Source organism: Apis laboriosa, unplaced genomic scaffold (assembly GCF_014066325.1).
Source record: "Apis laboriosa isolate Shangri-la unplaced genomic scaffold, ASM1406632v1 scaffold4_cov146, whole genome shotgun sequence".
Classification (NCBI taxonomy): Eukaryota; Metazoa; Arthropoda; class Insecta; order Hymenoptera; family Apidae; genus Apis; species Apis laboriosa.
The window spans coordinates 67322-84808 of NW_025223501.1; the positions used below are offsets into that span (position 1 = coordinate 67322).

Genomic DNA, 17487 nt, shown 5'->3' on the forward strand with positions numbered 1-17487 from the left:
CACCTCTACGCCCACAAGGAAAAATGTTTCCGGTTTGGAGAATGTTTTCATGTGACGCTGCAATCACGGATGATTTTGTGAAAGAAAATTTGAATTTAAGTGGATGAAAGAATATTGGTGGAATGTTCTGTGTTTTGGCTATATCGAAAAAACGATAAATAAAATTTTAACGTAAAAAATTCAATGGAATTATTTTGGAGATTAGTTGTTTAATGAATGAATGTTGATTAACAATCGAAAAAAAAAATAAATCGAACAAGAAAAATTATGTAGCAATATATTTCTTCTATGCGACCAAAGAAATGCAATTAAATCAGATCACTCATAAATTAATATAATTAGTACTTTTTCATTATATTATGAAAAAAAAAGATGATTTGTGACGGGTCTCTGAAAAAAACCTTGTAAAGTATGAGTGAAATGTTTGTGTATACATTTTCAGATTAAATAATAAGACACGAACTTCAAACAAATGAAATGTGTCTAAAACAAAAATTCATAAGGAATTTTTAGAGAATGGTTCGCCATAATGAAAGACATTAGATTTCTACCATTTACATTATAACTACTGTTACTATAATAATATTTAATATTCTTATCGCTGCTGATATTCTTCTTACCATTATCATTGCTAAGTGACTTGAAACGGACGGATTTTTTCGCGAGAATTGTGTAAATTATTGAAATGTATTAAAATACATCACCTCCTTTTCCTAAAAACATACTTATTTTAATAATGAGTGAGACAATCGAAAGTAAATAATTATTCATAAAAAAAACAAATTTAATACATTTTAATTACTTATTTTAATTTTTTTATAAATTTATTTTAATAAATATTTATTATATATTTAGTATTTATTTTTTCTTCATATAAAAAAAAAATAAATATTTTAGGAGAAAGAGGTAATGTAAAAAACGAAAGAAAGATGCAGCCTTAAAAAAACACCTGATAGGTGATTCAATTAATATTGTTATAAAAAGACAGATAAATATAAAATATAAAAGAAAGACGTGCACGATCACAAAACAATCTGTTCTAGTATAACTTTTAAGGAGAGTCATTTAATCGAATGTCGAACATTAATTTTAATACAAGTTCAATAAACAAGTTTACGAATAAAGCAACCATATAAGTGAATGGTAATAGTGAAATTTATCGTGCAAAATGAAAAAACGATATGTTTCAGATGGCATGTAATAAACCAAGTCCAATCTTTTCGCGCAAACCAATAGACTGGCAAGAAAAATATCACTTAATCTCCAATCTGGATTGAGGCTCAACGATATTCAGATATGTTATTTGTACACGAATTTCTTTCTTGACATTCATTGGATTTTCATTAAAGAGAGAATTAAAAATATCAAAAAATCACAACTTTACTTAGTTTTTTTTTTTTTTAGCTTTGAATCCTTGAACTAACATAATGCAGATTATTTAACATCATAAAATGTCATTAAGTAAATAATATTTTTTCGGTACCTAATTCTATTTATCTAAATATTTTCTTATTCTTTTACTTTCTTTTTTCATAATAAAAAAATAATAAAAAAACTAAATGATTCAAAATTACATTGAAAAATGAAAACTAAAGTTTTTTTTTTTATAAAACAATAGAATTTTTAAATCAAAAATATCATGTTCGTAATAAATTATTTTTTTATAATTTTAACTCTTTCTTGTATCTCATTTTCTATTAATATCGCATTATTTGTCGTATTATTTATTAAGTTTAATATAGTATCAATTTGAAAATAATATTTTAAAATATAAGCAATATAAAAGTTACAATAGATTACTTATCAATGAAGCTTATAATTTTTCCTGCAATGTTTATCTGTCACTTTTCTTCGTCGTCCTCACAATAATCCCATTCCTCTTCTTGCAAATTTGACCTAAGCATCGATGGTGCTGCGCTCTCTTCTGGTTTCGAATCGTTATTACCAGCAACACAAGTTACGTTACATATATATCCTAGAGAAAAAATTTAAAAATTATTTATAAAAAATAATATTAAAGTATTTAATATGCTTTCAAATAAATTTTTTCACATGGAAGAAGAACCTCTAATCTTATCCATTAAACCTTCGCCTTTTTTTACTTCTTCTTCTTCGTCAGATTTTTGCATTATATTTTGATAAAAAGTAAAGCCAATGTCCATTGCGTGATTAACTATAAATTGAAGAGTACAAAGGACCATAATAAGTAATATTGGTAAGCATAAAGTAGTTTCTACATCGTCCAGGAAAAGATTCAGCCATTCCGGTAATAAATCGCAGCTCATCTTCGATTAAAAATGTCAACAAAATTCTGGAAAGCGTTTAATATAATCCTTTACTTCATACAAGTACTTAATAACAATCTTCTTAGACAAATTGTTTCGTTGTCAAAGCGGGTTTCGTTGCGAAACAATTTCGTGAAGCATATTCTTGTTAATTTAGCTGAAGAAAGAAGTCATGCCGAAATACACTTGGACGTCTTTTTTACAGCACTGAATCAGTTCAAAAGCTGAATGTTTTATAAAATCGATTATCGAATCACTTATGAACTTCGATTTTGTTAAGAATTTTGTCAATAAATAAATTTAAATGAGAAAAGTTCAAATCGAAATCGATTTTAAAAAAAGAAACATTCAAAAATTTTATTTTACAATAAAGCAAGAAAGAAAAATTAACATAAAAATCAAACTTGTTTTAGATTTAAAAGAATAGAACTATGTATATTAAATATAAGACGCATCTGTTTCGCCATCTAGTTTATATCAGTGAAAATTGTAACATAACCTCTATGTTACGAATGAAATAAACTTTGTTCATATGCAGTTATATAAGTTTAATATAAATACATTATTACTATTGCAATAAATTTTTTTTATGAAACAAAAATGTCTACTCGTTGGTAAATATACATTTTTCCTGTAAAATAATAATAAAATTAATATACGATTCAAAATACATTTAAAACATATATATTGAATAAACTATTATATTAAATTTATATATTATATACATGATTTTATTTAATTTTATAGGTATCCTTTATATCAAAAAGGTAACCCACAACTTAGAATATTTCTTCCAAATTTTTGGATGAAGCTTGTAAAACCACAACATAACCAACCAAAAAATATAGTAGAATTTCACGTTTCAATGGAAATGACAAAATTTGATATAAAAAATTATTTAGAAAAAATTTATGACGTTCATCCTATGTATGTGAATACTAGGATTGCTCTTGGAAAAACGCATAAGCCAGAAAAATTTGTTGTTAAAGAAGATGATATAAAAATAGCTTATGTAGTTCTAGTAAGTATTAAAAAAAAAATTCATATGTTTAGTAAAAATATTTTTGACATTATATGATATATATTATATTAAATAATTAAATAATATTTAAAAAACATATTATTATTTTTAGCCCAAAGATCAATCGTTCGAATTTCCTAATATAGTTCCTAAAGATTCAGAAGAGAAATATAAAGACCAAATGGAACAAACAGAAGCTAACTTTCGTAAGTTTACAGAAAAAAATAAATGCCCTGGCATTCCCAGTTGGTTTAAATAAATTTATTTAATATAAAAATAAATAAAGTTTAATGATATTAATCTGTATTTGTCTTTTTATGTCTCTACATTTGTTACAATAACATAAAATAAATACATTGTTATTATAATAAAAATAGTTGAAATAAGTAAACAAAATAATGATAGAATATATATCTACTCATGATAATAAAATATGATAATAAGAATAAGAAAAATATTATTAATATATTTTAACATCAAATTAAATAAAGAATATGATATTTTTAATATTTAATATTCACTCAACATAAAACCATATGACTTACATTGAGGACATTGAGCAATGTCAAGCAAAAAAATTGTCTGCAAAAAGGAAAGAAAAAAATTACTAAAAATTAAAATTAATTAAAAAGGAAGTAACTTCTTTTCATTCATACTTCATTTAAGGATATGATACATCAAAGACAACACACCTGTGGATGAATAGGACAGAAATAACGTACTCTGCCCTTTGTCAAATAACCACAAACATTGCAGAGCACAAAACCATGTGGTCTATTACAAAGGCATTCATTGGAAGATAAATTGCTTTGTGCTATTCCTCTTCCTCTAGCCATTCTCATTGGATTACGATTGCCAAATTTTGAATTGAAATACATTTTGTACTTTCCTAATTAAATCATTGAACATTTATTAATCAATAATTATAATACAAATATTTTTTAATAAATATTATAACAGCAAATAAATAACAATTTGTATATATCTTGAGAAATATTAAAGCAAACGGAACACAGAAAAATTTATTTTTAATTAGTATTTCTTAAAATGCATTAGTAAATACGAAATTAATAAAAGACGCATTTCGAATCATAAATTCATGACACAAATTCCAATGCGCAAACATGATTCACTCGTATATTCACGACGGTTTTGGTACTCTCGAGCAACGTTTAATTTCCGGTTTGCAAGTAATAATCGCCTCTTTGTAGTTCGCTTTTAACGTTTAATTCGCATCGTTTCGTCAAAATGAAACAGTGTTTCGAACAATACGTTTGCTATACGTAAAAGATATTACGATACGACTTCAAAATAATAACTGACCACAAAGAATATGTGAAAATCCGTATTATCGATATATTAAATTTCTTTAGATCTCAATGTCTTCTTAAATTATTTATCAAATGTCTTTTTAAAATATTTATCTTTTTAGATAATTATAAAACAATTTTTTAAATGCACATATACCTTTAACAACCACTTGTTCTTTCAAAATAATGAATCGCGAAAAACACTGTAGTATAAATAAGTATTTATTGTCACATGAATTTAAATGCGAAAAAGAAATTTAAAAGCAAAATAATTGGTAGCACAATTTGGAGATATCACGAATTTAAAATGATTTTTTATTTTTAGTACAAGAACTATACGATTTCATACGTCTTACCGGTCGACACGCTAGCGCGTTTCTGGCACGTAAAATGATCGGTCAACAGAGATAGAAAAAAAATAAGAACGAAGTATAAACACACTTGAAATCAGCCGGTTGTTCTTTAACATGAAAACAAACTATTCATTTCGGGCTCAAATGTTGATTTATCATAATATAACCAAATCAGTCTTTTTTCAATAGAAAAAGGTTCTGTTCCCTAACGAAAACGATTGAATTTTTCAAAATTATGATCGATTTGCAACGAAAAGGATGTTACAACAAAAATAGACATGGCAAGAAGGTACTCTAAAACGATAATCGATCATTTAATCGACTTAATTTAGAACTCTAAATACACAACAAAACTTTTATTTGCTAAAATATTATAATTATATGTAATATAATATAATTAATTTTAATATTAATTTATCAGATAATATTAAAATATATATTGTAAAATAATTAAATTTTAAATAATTATAGATTAAAAGATAACATGTATGTTAGAAAGAAAATAAAGTAAAAATACTGTAAATTAAATATAAAATATTAACCGACTGTGTTTAACTTAAATTTTATTATTGACTCATTTTTGTTTGTTTATCATATTCGAGGATCTCCATGCGCGGGAATTCGATATATATACATAAATTTTCGAATTTTGTGTATCCACGGTGAATCGATTTAACTCGTAACACTAAAAGGCATGGCGTCCGGTACAGTAGTAGAAAATAAACGTGTAGCAAATTTAAACATATCTAATAATCATGGCAGGTAAATGAAAATGAAAAATATATGAAAAAAAGAATTTATATTATATTATAGTCATTATATTATAGTTAATAATTGGATCTAATTATTATAAATGGAGGAAGAAATTATTTCAATATTAATGTGATTAGCTATATTTCCTTTTTCTTCTAGAAAAATTCTAAACGTTTACAGAGTATCGACAAGTGGAACGGACAAAACGAAAGTGACATTTTGTACAGATGTGGACAAGTCTGTAATCGTACATAACTTTGAAAAGAGAGGATGGGTTCAAGTTGGTCCGGAAGATGATTGGAATTTCTATTGGTAATAACAATTTAAAATTAAAAATATTATTTTTTTATTATTATTTTATGTAAAAAATTTTTATTAATAATTATTATTGCTTTATGAAATAAAAAGAAATAAAAAGAAATTAATTCTTATATAAATAAATTATTTTGAAATTATTATAGGGCAGTCACGCAATCATGCAGAAACATATTCAGCGTAGAAACTGGCTATAGGATGGATGACAAACAGTTAAATATCTTTTATCAAAAATATAATAAATTTTGATATATATCAAATATATATCAAATTATAATATATATATATATCAAATATATATCAAATATTAAAAGTTTTGATATATATCATATATTGCTTTTAGAATAATCAATCATTTTCCGAATCATTACGAATTGACACGAAAAGACCTTTTAGTAAAAAATATAAAACGTTATCGGAAGGAATTAGAACGCGAAGGAAATCCTTTGGCGGAAAGAGGAGATGGGAAATATATTTATCTTGATTTCATACCTGTTACGTTTGTTTTGCCGGCAGGTAGAATATTATTATTATACCTATAATTGATATATCTAACGTGATGAATTTATCTTTAGATTATAATATGTTTGTGGAAGAATACCGTAAATCACCGCAAAGCACATGGATCATGAAGCCATGTGGAAAATCACAGGGTGCTGGTATATTTTTAATTAACAAATTAAGTAAATTGAAAAAGTGGTCTCGAGAAGCAAAAAACCCATTTAATCCAAATTTGACAAAAGAATCATACGTAATATCTAGGTACAAAATAATATTTTGCAATTTATATTAAAATAATTAGAAATATTTATTTATTTTATAATAAATATATAGATATATTGATAATCCGCTTCTTATCGGTGGCAAAAAATTTGATCTTCGTTTGTATGTTCTTATTACATCTTTTCGGCCATTGAAAGCATATCTGTTCAAATTAGGATTTTGCCGGTTTTGTACAGTTAAATACGATACTAGTATTCAAGAATTGGATAATATGTACGTTCATCTTACAAATGTATCTGTGCAAAAACATGGTGTAAGTAAATTTTTCCTTTCTTGAAAAAAAAAAAAAGAAAAAAGAGATAAATAAAAAGACTCAATATTGCAGGAAGAGTATAATAGTAAGCATGGTGGTAAATTAAGCGTGCATAATTTAAGATTATACTTGGAGAGCACGCGTGGTAAAACAGTTACAGAAAAATTGTTTGCAAACATCACTTGGTGCATTGTACATTCTTTAAAAGCTGTCGTTCCAGTTATCGCAAACGATCGACATTGTTTCGAGTGTTATGGCTATGACATCATTATCGATAATGATCTTAAACCATGGCTTATAGAGGTTTTAAAATCTTTTGATAATTCTTTTTATTTTATAATTAAATATTTTATAATTTCATTATTTTACTATTTATAATATTGATTAAGATAATATTTGGCAATTATGAATATATTTATTATATTTCTGTTATATATTAATTCTGCACATATAAAACTATATGTAATCAAGAAATAGTCATTTGTATTTATATTAAATGCAGTCACATATTATATATATGAAATATTGTGGATAATAAGTGGGCAAATGTTTTAAAAAAAATTGTTATTTTATCATATTGATCTATAACTAACATGCATGTCTTTAATCTTTGCGAAGTTTTCTCTTTTTTCCACAGAAAATGAATCCTGTACAAGAATTGATCAATATTTTTTATTGAGTTCGCCTTTGATGAAATATATTTAAAATACATTTTTCTCAAGATATGATCTTATTGAACTCATTCTTACTACTGCATTATATGTATTTTCAAACTTCACTCGTTTCATTTCTTCTTGTTTTATCGTTTCACGCTAATTCTTTTTCTATTTTTAGGTAAATGCGTCTCCATCACTGACGTCTACTACAGTGAACGATCGAATTTTAAAATACAAATTAATCGATAATATAATCTCAATAGTCGTTCCACCCGATGGTGTCCCAGAGTAAGTTTTCACATTAATCTCACATAAAATCAATTTTTTCAATATCACTTAAATTCGATTTTCGACAGCGTAAGATGGAACAAATCTCCACCACCGGAAGCACTCGGAAATTTTGAACTTCTCTTAGACGAAGAATTATGCACTCAAGAGGACAAAGAGTATTCATCAGCAAAATATCGAAGTTCTTCAAGCAAATGGAAATAAATATTCAGGTGTTCTCAATTAACGAGAAGAAGAATTAATAATAAACGTTATTTTATGCGTATATTAATTTATGAAAAACATGTATCCCTTTGATATGAAGTATCGAAAGGAGGTTCAAAATACGAGGCATGCGTAGATGATACATGTATGGTTCGTTGGTTTCTATCGTCAAGGCGCATGTACCAAATCTTCGAAATGCATATATTCCAACTAGTTTATTTTATTCACGTACACTATAATTTATCCTAATTTATTAAGATTTTCCAGACAAAAGAAAACACATGTGTGATTAATACTTAACACAATAAATTGTGTAACAATTTTGCGTTATAGTGGCACAAACGCGTTGTACCAATTGGTATATAAGGGTGAATCTTCTTCGGGGTTGGTTTAGATGTATTCTAACTGGCGTTCGTCACGTGATTCTCTTTGCAATACTTGTGATGGAATAATGTTAAAGCAACTAGGAACGAATCTTTTTCACTAATAATCTTTAATCGCGAAAATCTCACTTTATTTCTTAATAAAATTAAATCATGTTAATCGAATGTAACGTTTTCGTATTGTTAAAATAATAATCACAATAAAAAAAGAATGGAGAAGAATCTGTACAAACAGGTGTTGTATGTGAGCGCAAAGTTTCTAATAATCGCAGTGATTTCTCAGACATTGGGTTCCGTTAACGTGTCACCAGGTAAGATTAAAGTATTCGATTAATTTTTAAAATTTATATTAATAAGGTATATATGAAAATTTTATCTATTCTTTTATTATCACAAATTATTGTTAGTCTATCAAATTAAAGAATAAGAAAAAATATAAAATGATAAAAAAAATTAAAACATTGCAAAGAAAATATTATTAAAATCACACATTCTTTTTTGCAATTTTCTTTTTTTTTTTTTTCGTATCGCGAGCAATTGCTTATATGAATGAAATTATTCATACTTTCTGTGCGATTTAATTTAATGGCTGACACAGCAACGATTTATTCTACTACTACGTTTGACTGTCGATTCAATTTCTGTTAAATATAATGGCATATCATGTGTCTCATTTGAATGTTATAATTTTCTCCATTGATTTTATAATAATTATAATTTCATAATCTTATATAAATGATTATATGTTACAAATTGGTTTTCCCTTTTTTTATTTATCCAGACAATTATGAATATCCTCTGAAGATTTACAACGTCGGTGTTCTTATGGCTTCCCATTTGAACAGTCCCTTCGATCTCGAGAGATGCGGGCCAGCCGTGGATCTGGCATTGACCGAAGTAAACGATTTCTTAAGCATCCACAACGTGAAATTGCGCAAGGTTCAAGAAAGGTAAAGTGAATTAAGAAAATTTTTTATCTCTTTTCCTTTATCCCCGATATATTTTATAGGAGAAAGAAAAGTAATGAGATAAAATAAATTATACGACTTGTTGAAAATTGAAACGTTAAATGTTACCACTATCATTTACTACAAATCATTTTTTTAACATAAATATAAATTTTTGAATAAAATTGCAAATTTGATGCGTTCTAATCTTACATTTTTTTACGTTTTCTTTTACGTTTTTTTACGTTCTCTACGTTTTCTAAAAAAAAATACATTTTCAACTGTTATTTTTTATTTGAATAAAAAAAAAAAGAAAAAAAGTAAACGTTCTAGATTGCGCGTACGCGTGACCATGTGTAAACTGACTCACTTTTGACCACGTGTTTCCATTCCTTCCATATCATTACATTAATCCAATTGAACTGTTTTGCACAAACAGAATTTTCTCGAAAAACAAACTTTTGATGATCAATTCATTTGATTTTCATAAAATGAGAATAGCCGCTTGAGAGATTCGAATGAAATTGAAAAAGCAATTTGATTTAAATATATATAATAATTTGAGAACATGAAAAAAAAAAAATACCGAATATTAAAAATTCTAAATATATCCATTACCAAAAATATTGATATAAGATTAATAGTAGTATGAAAATTAACGAAAAATAGAAATTCTTAATATCAATTATGCCAAATACAAAGAATATAGAACATCGATTTGAACAACATATTATTTAAAATCAAATACCAAATAACTTATATATTTACCAATCGAATATCAAATTTTCGAAACGGAAAGCAAAATTAAAACACAATTTTACAAACGAATTTTCATTTTTAGCAAAGACGTAGAATTAGAATAATCGGAGAGAATTGATAAATCCGCATTACGATTCGTTAATTCGAAGGGAACGAAAGGGAAGGATTACTGAACGTGATAATTTGCCCAGTATCCAATCATTGCCCCATTCAACGTCACCGATTAAATCTATCATTATTCCTCGTCGTTCCTTACACTTGGAATGACACTGCAACTCTGCCAACCCCTAACAATTATCAATCATTCGATGGGTTATACTACGTTTCGAAAGTTCCATGGCTTCTCTCGTATCTCCATCCCCTCATACGAACATCACAACGATTTCGATCGTTTTTCCCTTATCCCTCTGCCTCCAGGTAATTCGATCTATTTACACATTGAAACACGATCATCCATCAACTCTTACCCTTCTTCCTTTTCTCGCTATTGTTCGATCTTTACAACCAATGTGTCCGCTTCTTTTTTTATTCTAACGTTAGGTTACGATAGAATTGCGTCGTGGAAAAGCGTTCCACGGAGAAATATCTACTAAAAGATAAAAGATTGCCGATAAATAATGGGTCGTGAGGTCATATTAAAGAGGATCTTTTTCTTTTCCTCTCGTGTATGAAAAATAAGAGAGGAGAAAAAAATGATCGTAGTTTTTTTATTCGAAATTTTATGATTATTTATCAAGATTATTTTCAGGATGTATCAGATTTTCCCAATTAAATTATGTCAAGTATAAAATTATACCATGTTCAATCAAATTTGATACAAAAATTAGAATAAAGATAAAAAATATATGCTGTCTATTTATAAAAATATAAAAAAAAAAATAATTTATAGTTATCCATCGTGCAGCGGAGCCGCAGCACCAGGTTTGGCGGCCGACATGCACTTCCGGGACAATGTGATCGCTTTTATCGGTCCAGCTTGTGCTTTCGCTCTTGAACCTGTGGCACGACTTGCTGCTTATTGGAATATTCCTATAATTACCGGAATGGGTGACCAAGTACTGTTTATTTTCATTTAATCCTTCAATTAATCTTCAATTGTTTATTTCATAATAAATTAAAAAAAAATATAAAAGATTTTAATATTAATTACGATAATATTAATACAGTTTCTTAATAAAAAATATCACACAATTGACAAATTTTTCATTAATTTCTTACATTATATCTTAATTTAAAGAGCAAAAAAATTTTGAATTTTTACAACCTCTATAATATATATATATAAATACCTTTAAAAATCTCAAAATTTTTTTCTTTATCTATATAAATTTAATTTTTGAACGCAATATTACATAGTTATTTAATCATATTTTATAATGTAATTTACATATTTTAAAATGTAATTTAATCTTATATTATGTCAATAAATGATAATTAGATTATTTTCGAACAATTAAGCCGCCATCAGAAGGGGAATTATCTGTAACATCGGGCATTCTTGGAAGAATCAATAAATGGAGAAACGAAAGCTCGGTAAAAAAGATTTTAATCTCTCTTTCTGCGTTCATTACTTTAATTGACTGTGTTATTCGTTTAATTATAGCATGGAGCGTACGCATTCGGTTGGAAAAGAATGCCAGATTCTTATGATATTTTATTCTTATTTGTAACTCTCTTAGTAATTAATTATATGCTCCTTGTTATTCGAAATAAAATAAAATACATATAAAATAAAAAAATAAAAGAGATTATCTATTGCTCTAAAAATTATATGGAATAAAATTTCAATATTTATTTTTTTTTTTCTTTAAGGGAATATTTAAAGATAAGAGCAAATATCGAACATTAACAAGAATGTCCTACTGTCAGTGTCGACTTCGATTGGTATTCTCTAGTATTTTTAAAGAATTTGGATGGTCCCACGTGGCGTTAATATTGGACAGATCAGATTTATTCTCGTGGACAGTTGGAAAAAATTTGGAATATGGTTTAAGAAAAGAGGGATTGTTAAAATTTGTGAGAGAACTAGATGGAAATTTTGAAGATGAGTCGTACCATTTTTACTTACGCGATGCTAGTATGTATGCAAGAGGTAAATGTTCCAAAATTTATTTCAATTTTGTTATCATTGATTTAAGTATTTATCACTTTATTGTGTATAATAAATTTTATGTTGGATGTATCTTAAATTTTTTTCAAATAAATTAACTTTTCTTTTTATTTTTTTATTGATATGCCATTTATTTTTCTGATAGTGTTGATTCTTAGCGTTCGAGGAACTCTGGTCAGGAAATTCATGTTGGCTGCTCACGATTTGGAAATGACGAAGGGAGATTGGGCATTCCTCGATGTTGAAATATTTCAAGTAAAAATTTCTTTATTTTTCCTTTTTTTTTCTTTTTTTCGTCAAATATATAGTGTAAGATTTATTTGGATTAAATTAGGAATTTAAAAAAATTTTATTTAAATTTAAATTTAAAAAACGTCACGGTTACAGGATGTTTTTATTTAAATGTAAAATTGATTTACATCGACTGATAAAATATTTTATTTGAATATACAAATATTTTTAAATATAATATTTTCTTAATCTGTAAATTATTTATTGAATTATATTACTATATTATTTTATTGCATTTTATTGCATTATTTAATATATAATATATTTATTGTTATATAAAATTATAACTATACTTATTTACAAATATAAAAATTATCTTTTTTAAAAAAAAAATCAGGGATCCTATTGGGGTGATCACGATTGGGAAGTTGGTGATGAGGACGATACCATTGCCAGAAAAGCCTATGAAGCATTGCTCAGAGTATCTCTTTTGCAACCAACAAGTCCAAGATTCCAAGACTTCGCCGATACTGTTCGTCAAAGAGCTCAAACAGATTATAATTATTCTTTCTCCGAAGGAGAAGAAGTAAATTTTCTTTCTTTCTAGATATCAGATAAGCTTAAATTGAAGAAATTTTTTGTCATTAAACAAAACAAAATAAACAAAATTATTTGTTAAAATTATAAATCATTATTTGCATACATTTAATATTAAATATTTGATGAACATTCATAAATTTTAATAACCGTACTTCAATAATATCTTAAAAATTTGTCCTTTTAAATTTAAAAAATAATTAAGATATTTATTAAATGACGCAAGAAACATAATAACATTTTAATTGTATTCCAGGTGAATTTTTTTATCGGAGCTTTTTATGACGGTGTATATTTACTCGGGATAGCATTGAACGAAACTCTGACCGAGGGTGGAGATATCAGAGACGGTATATCGATAACGAGGAGAATGTGGGATCGAGACTTCATTGGTATTACAGGACACGTCAGGATCGACGACAATGGAGACCGCGACGCGGACTACAGTATCCTGGATTTAGATCCTATTACGGGAAGGTCAGCGTCAATTAAGCCAGCTATTCCTCTGATCTATTTGATCATGTTAATCAAGCCCCATTCTACTGGACTAATTCTGAGTATATTCATTCCTATGAAACCAATATCATTCTAAATTCAAAACAGAATTTTAATATAATTAGATATTATGTCATGTATTCATATAGAAATAATATTAATATGAGACTTTCAGGTTTGAGGTAGTGGCGCATTATTTAGGAGTAAATCGTGAATATAGTCCCGTAATTGGGAAAAAGATTCATTGGCCTGGAGGAAGAGAAGGTCCACCAGTGGATGTGCCCGAATGTGGATTTCTCGGGAATGATCCGGCGTGCACATCGACCGAAGCATATACTTTTGTCGCATATACTAGCTTGGCACTTGTTGTGTTCCTCCTTGTTGCTGTTGCTGCAATTTGTGTGCTGTACAGGCTAGTTGTTTCCTTATCATTTAAATTATAATAATTATATTTTATATGTTGATTTTTAACTTCATTATTAAAGTTGACAAGAGATTTTTAACAAATATTGAATAAGAAATTATAGATTTTTATTGTAATAAATTTATGATTTTATTTATTAAAATCATAAGTAAAAATTATTGATTTGAAGATGGAAAATTTTTCTATAGACATTTAAGAGTATCAGCTGATCTGAACAACATGTCTTGGAGAATTAGACCAGAAGAGTTACTTTTGGAAATAGGAAAACCTTTCTCTTCAAAGATTAATTTACACCAAGCGATTGCTGAGGTGAATTAAAAAAGTGTGTGAATAAAATCAAATAAAAAATACGTATTAAAATCAGTCCTTCTTTTATAGAATTTCGGATTGGAGCAACGTATTCGTCGAGGATCGCAATTTAGCGGTGGATCTTTACCTCCGACCACTGCATTCACAACCGTTGGAATTTACAAAGGGGAAAGAGTAGCTATAAAAAAAATTACTAAAAAGAAAGTAGTTGATGTCACAAAGAAATTATTATGGGAAATTAAACAAGTACGAGATGTTACTTCAGAAAACACTGTTAGGTAAAATAGTAATAAAATTTTATGATAAAAAGATATAATAATATAAGTTATTATTTAATACAAATATAAAGCATAAAAATAAATTTCAGATTTATTGGTGCATGTTTTTGTTCTCCATCACCAACAATTTTAATCTTGACAGAATATTGTCCTCGAGGTTCCTTGAAGGATGTATTAGAGAACGATGCCATTAAATTAGATTGGAATTTTCGAATGTCTTTGATCCACGATATTGTGAAGGTAGAGCAGGTGCAAAAATTATATCATGTTCATTTCATTCAATTATACAATATGTATAGTATAATTTTGTGATTTAACAATATGATTTTCAATTTTTTAAATCTCATTTTTAAAAATAAAATTCTTAAAAAAATAAATAAATATATTATTTTATAAATAAAATTATTCATATAATTTTTAACCACTCTATATAATTATATTTCTTGCTGCCTCATTGATAAGATAATATTTTATTATTATTATTATTATTATTATTATTATTATTATTATATATTTATAAATACAAAGAAACAATTTATTTTTTGCAGGGAATGTCTTATCTTCATGCTAGCGAGGTTTCAGCTCATGGAAAACTTCGATCTTGTAATTGTTTGATCGATGGTCGCTTCGTTTTAAAAATTTCAGACTTTGGACTTAAAACCCTTACTATTCCTTCTGATTTAATTATGGATGATAGTTATTATACTAGTATGTCAAAATAATTTAAAAAATAGATTAGAAATAAAATTAGTATAAGATTAAATTAAAATAGGATTAAATATTATAAATTTATTATATTTTTATCATTATATATTTGGCAGAATTACTTTGGATCGCTCCGGAACTTGTACCATTAACTGTGACACCTGGCAGCACAGCAACCCAAAAAGGAGATGTTTATAGTTTCGCGATCATTTTAGAAGAAATTGTAGTTCGTGGTGGCCCATATGAATCTGTGAAATCATTTATAACTTCTCAAGAGGTATTATAAAAGTTTTAAAATAATTTTAAACTATGTTATTCGTCTATTTGTAATTAATGTTTATTTGTTCTTTTATCTATTTGTTGTTCTATGATTAAATATTATGCTATAAAAATATTATTATAATTTTTTATATCTCACCAAGATTGTTAGCCGCGTCGCAGCATCAGAAACCCCACCATTCAGACCGGAAGTGGCACCAAAAGATTGTCCACCGGATATTCTATCCCTTATGGAAAAATGTTGGAATGAAATTCCAGAAGAACGACCAACATTTCACGCAATTCGTGAAACTATACGTGGCATTATGAAGTAAGCTTCAATTTTAATATCTTCTTTAAACGTAAACTCTTTTTTTTTAAATAATAAATTTTTTAAGTCAAGTATCATATGTTTAAAAATAAATACAATGAATTTGAAACCATTATCTTTCAGAGGTTACTGTGAAAATTTAATGGATGATTTATTAAGACGTATGGAACAATATGCAAATAATTTAGAAGCTCTCGTGGAAGAAAAAACAGAGCAGTTAAGTTTAGAAAAAAGACGTAGTGAAGAACTTCTTTATCAAGTGCTTCCAAGGTAACTATTTTCAGAGATTATTCTTTTTCCCGATAATTTATATACTTATTACTATTTATAATCAGACAAGTGGCTTGTCAATTAATGGCCGGAGAACTCGTTCAACCAGAGCAATTTGAGTGTGTGACAATTTATTTTAGTGATATAGTTGGCTTTACAGCTCTCTGTGCACAAAGTACACCAATGGAAGTGGTGGATTTCTTAAACGATCTTTATAGTACTTTTGATCGTATCATCGAATTTTATGATGTTTATAAGGTATTTCAATGTTATCTAAATCAAAACATGTGTTTCATAATTTTGATTGAAATTTATATATTTTATATGATTAAATTAAGGTGGAAACAATAGGAGACGCATATATGGTAGTATCTGGCCTGCCAGAAAGAAATGGCAATGAACATGCAAGGGAAATTGCTTTAATGGCTTTAGCAATTCTCGATTCTGTACGTTCTTTCACTATAATGCATAAACAAAATGCACAACTAAGTGTTAGAATTGGTGTACATAGCGGACCAGTCTGCGCGGGTGTAGTTGGACAAAAAATGCCACATTATTGTCTTTTTGGTGACACAGTAAATACTGCATCGAGAATGGAATCTTCAGGTTTACGTAAGTCGTTTCAAAAAAATTAAAAAAAAAGATGATATCCATTTCATGAAAAAATATGTAATTATAAAAATAGATAGTCACGCGCGCATGTACGCGTGTATATGAATTTTAATTTTAAAAATTTTTGAATATTTTTATATGTACAATATATAGCACTACGTATACATATTTCTGATGCAACAAAATGTATATTGGATAAGTTTGGAACATTTGATTTGGAACTCAGAGGTGAAGTGGAATTAAAAGGCAAAGGACAAGTCACTTCCCACTGGTTAAAGGGTTGTTCTGAACCAGATCCAAGACCACCGACACTGAAGTACCGCAAACATAGTGTCAGTACACCAGAAAATAATTTAAATCCTTTAATTTTCCCACCTAATAATATAAATGGTCCAAAAACCAATAATAATACTTTCATTAATTTATCAGAATTACAATAAACTGTCTAATTTTCATTATTAAAAGTAAATATAAAAAATATATATATTATTCTATAGTAAATGTTCTTATAATTTAAATATTAAACTAAAAAGTCATAATTATAATAAATTTATTTA

At 27.1% G+C, this 17487-nt stretch overlaps 4 protein-coding genes across 9 annotated transcripts; 3 read left to right on the forward strand and 1 right to left on the reverse strand.

Annotated features, from left to right (window-relative positions):
- Window positions 1–1841: 1841 nt before the first annotated feature.
- On the reverse strand, window positions 1842–4011 carry LOC122717354. Its single transcript, XM_043941368.1, has 4 exons — window positions 3999–4011; window positions 3852–3888; window positions 2066–2311; window positions 1842–1975 (listed from the first exon to the last, which is right to left on the reverse strand). Exons 3-4 carry the CDS (start codon window positions 2283–2285, stop codon window positions 1842–1844), a joined length of 354 nt encoding a protein of 117 aa, XP_043797303.1. The 5' UTR covers window positions 2286–2311; window positions 3852–3888; window positions 3999–4011.
- Window positions 2764–5364, forward strand: LOC122717353 (39S ribosomal protein L23, mitochondrial). 4 transcript variants are annotated; one of them, XM_043941367.1, is made up of 4 exons: window positions 2764–2899; window positions 3033–3306; window positions 3419–3512; window positions 3684–5364. In XM_043941367.1, the coding sequence occupies exons 1-4, from the start codon at window positions 2886–2888 to the stop codon at window positions 3728–3730; spliced, it is 429 nt and encodes a 142-aa protein (XP_043797302.1). In that variant the 5' UTR covers window positions 2764–2885; the 3' UTR covers window positions 3731–5364. The 4 variants fall into 4 exon arrangements, with proteins under 4 accessions (XP_043797302.1, XP_043797299.1, XP_043797300.1 ...); XM_043941364.1 differs by having other exon boundaries at window positions 3973–5350; XM_043941365.1 differs by having other exon boundaries at window positions 4942–5325.
- Window positions 5365–5487: 123 nt separating this feature from the next.
- On the forward strand, window positions 5488–8224 carry LOC122717352 (probable tubulin polyglutamylase TTLL1). Of its 2 annotated transcripts, none has more exons than XM_043941361.1 (9): window positions 5488–5731; window positions 5882–6034; window positions 6184–6249; window positions 6381–6553; window positions 6613–6799; window positions 6872–7073; window positions 7146–7376; window positions 7908–8017; window positions 8086–8224. In XM_043941361.1, exons 1-9 carry the CDS (start codon window positions 5664–5666, stop codon window positions 8219–8221), a joined length of 1326 nt encoding a protein of 441 aa, XP_043797296.1. In that variant the 5' UTR covers window positions 5488–5663; the 3' UTR covers window positions 8222–8224. The 2 variants fall into 2 exon arrangements, with proteins under 2 accessions (XP_043797296.1, XP_043797298.1); XM_043941363.1 differs by having other exon boundaries at window positions 6381–6502.
- Window positions 8225–9304: 1080 nt separating this feature from the next.
- LOC122717349 (atrial natriuretic peptide receptor 1) lies at window positions 9305–17383 on the forward strand. Of its 2 annotated transcripts, none has more exons than XM_043941358.1 (18): window positions 9305–9554; window positions 11200–11365; window positions 11769–11843; window positions 12123–12402; window positions 12566–12675; window positions 13049–13237; window positions 13505–13725; window positions 13919–14155; window positions 14356–14476; window positions 14546–14754; window positions 14844–15003; window positions 15303–15462; window positions 15576–15736; window positions 15882–16048; window positions 16172–16318; window positions 16384–16576; window positions 16657–16930; window positions 17084–17383. In XM_043941358.1, the coding sequence occupies exons 1-18, from the start codon at window positions 9340–9342 to the stop codon at window positions 17368–17370; spliced, it is 3372 nt and encodes a 1123-aa protein (XP_043797293.1). In that variant the 5' UTR covers window positions 9305–9339; the 3' UTR covers window positions 17371–17383. The 2 variants fall into 2 exon arrangements, with proteins under 2 accessions (XP_043797293.1, XP_043797294.1); XM_043941359.1 differs by having other exon boundaries at window positions 14844–14994.
- The last annotated feature ends 104 nt before the right edge of the window (window positions 17384–17487 follow it).

What these genes read in the sequence shown, in the direction of transcription:
- LOC122717349 (XM_043941358.1), top strand. Translation starts at nt 9,340, where the DNA reads ATGATTATATGTTACAAATTGGTTTTCCCTTTTTTTATTTATCCAGAC. An exon ending in TTGCGCAAGGTTCAAGAAAG is followed by an intron (nt 9,555 to 11,199) that starts GTAAAGTGAATT and finishes AATAATTTATAG; the next exon opens with TTATCCATCGTGCAGCGGAG. An exon ending in AATGGAATCTTCAGGTTTAC is followed by an intron (nt 16,931 to 17,083) that starts GTAAGTCGTTTC and finishes TACAATATATAG; the next exon opens with CACTACGTATACATATTTCT.
- LOC122717352 (XM_043941361.1), top strand. Translation starts at nt 5,664, where the DNA reads ATGGCGTCCGGTACAGTAGTAGAAAATAAACGTGTAGCAAATTTAAAC. An exon ending in TACGTTTGTTTTGCCGGCAG is followed by an intron (nt 6,554 to 6,612) that starts GTAGAATATTAT and finishes ATTTATCTTTAG; the next exon opens with ATTATAATATGTTTGTGGAA. An exon ending in GAATCATACGTAATATCTAG is followed by an intron (nt 6,800 to 6,871) that starts GTACAAAATAAT and finishes ATAAATATATAG; the next exon opens with ATATATTGATAATCCGCTTC.
- LOC122717354 (XM_043941368.1), bottom strand. Translation starts at nt 2,285, where the DNA reads ATGAGCTGCGATTTATTACCGGAATGGCTGAATCTTTTCCTGGACGAT. An exon ending in TTTAATGGATAAGATTAGAG is followed by an intron (nt 1,976 to 2,065) that starts GTTCTTCTTCCA and finishes TTTTTTCTCTAG; the next exon opens with GATATATATGTAACGTAACT.
- LOC122717353 (XM_043941364.1), top strand. An exon ending in AAATAGCTTATGTAGTTCTA is followed by an intron (nt 3,307 to 3,418) that starts GTAAGTATTAAA and finishes TATTATTTTTAG; the next exon opens with CCCAAAGATCAATCGTTCGA. An exon ending in ACAAACAGAAGCTAACTTTC is followed by an intron (nt 3,513 to 3,972) that starts GTAAGTTTACAG and finishes ACTTCATTTAAG; the next exon opens with GATATGATACATCAAAGACA.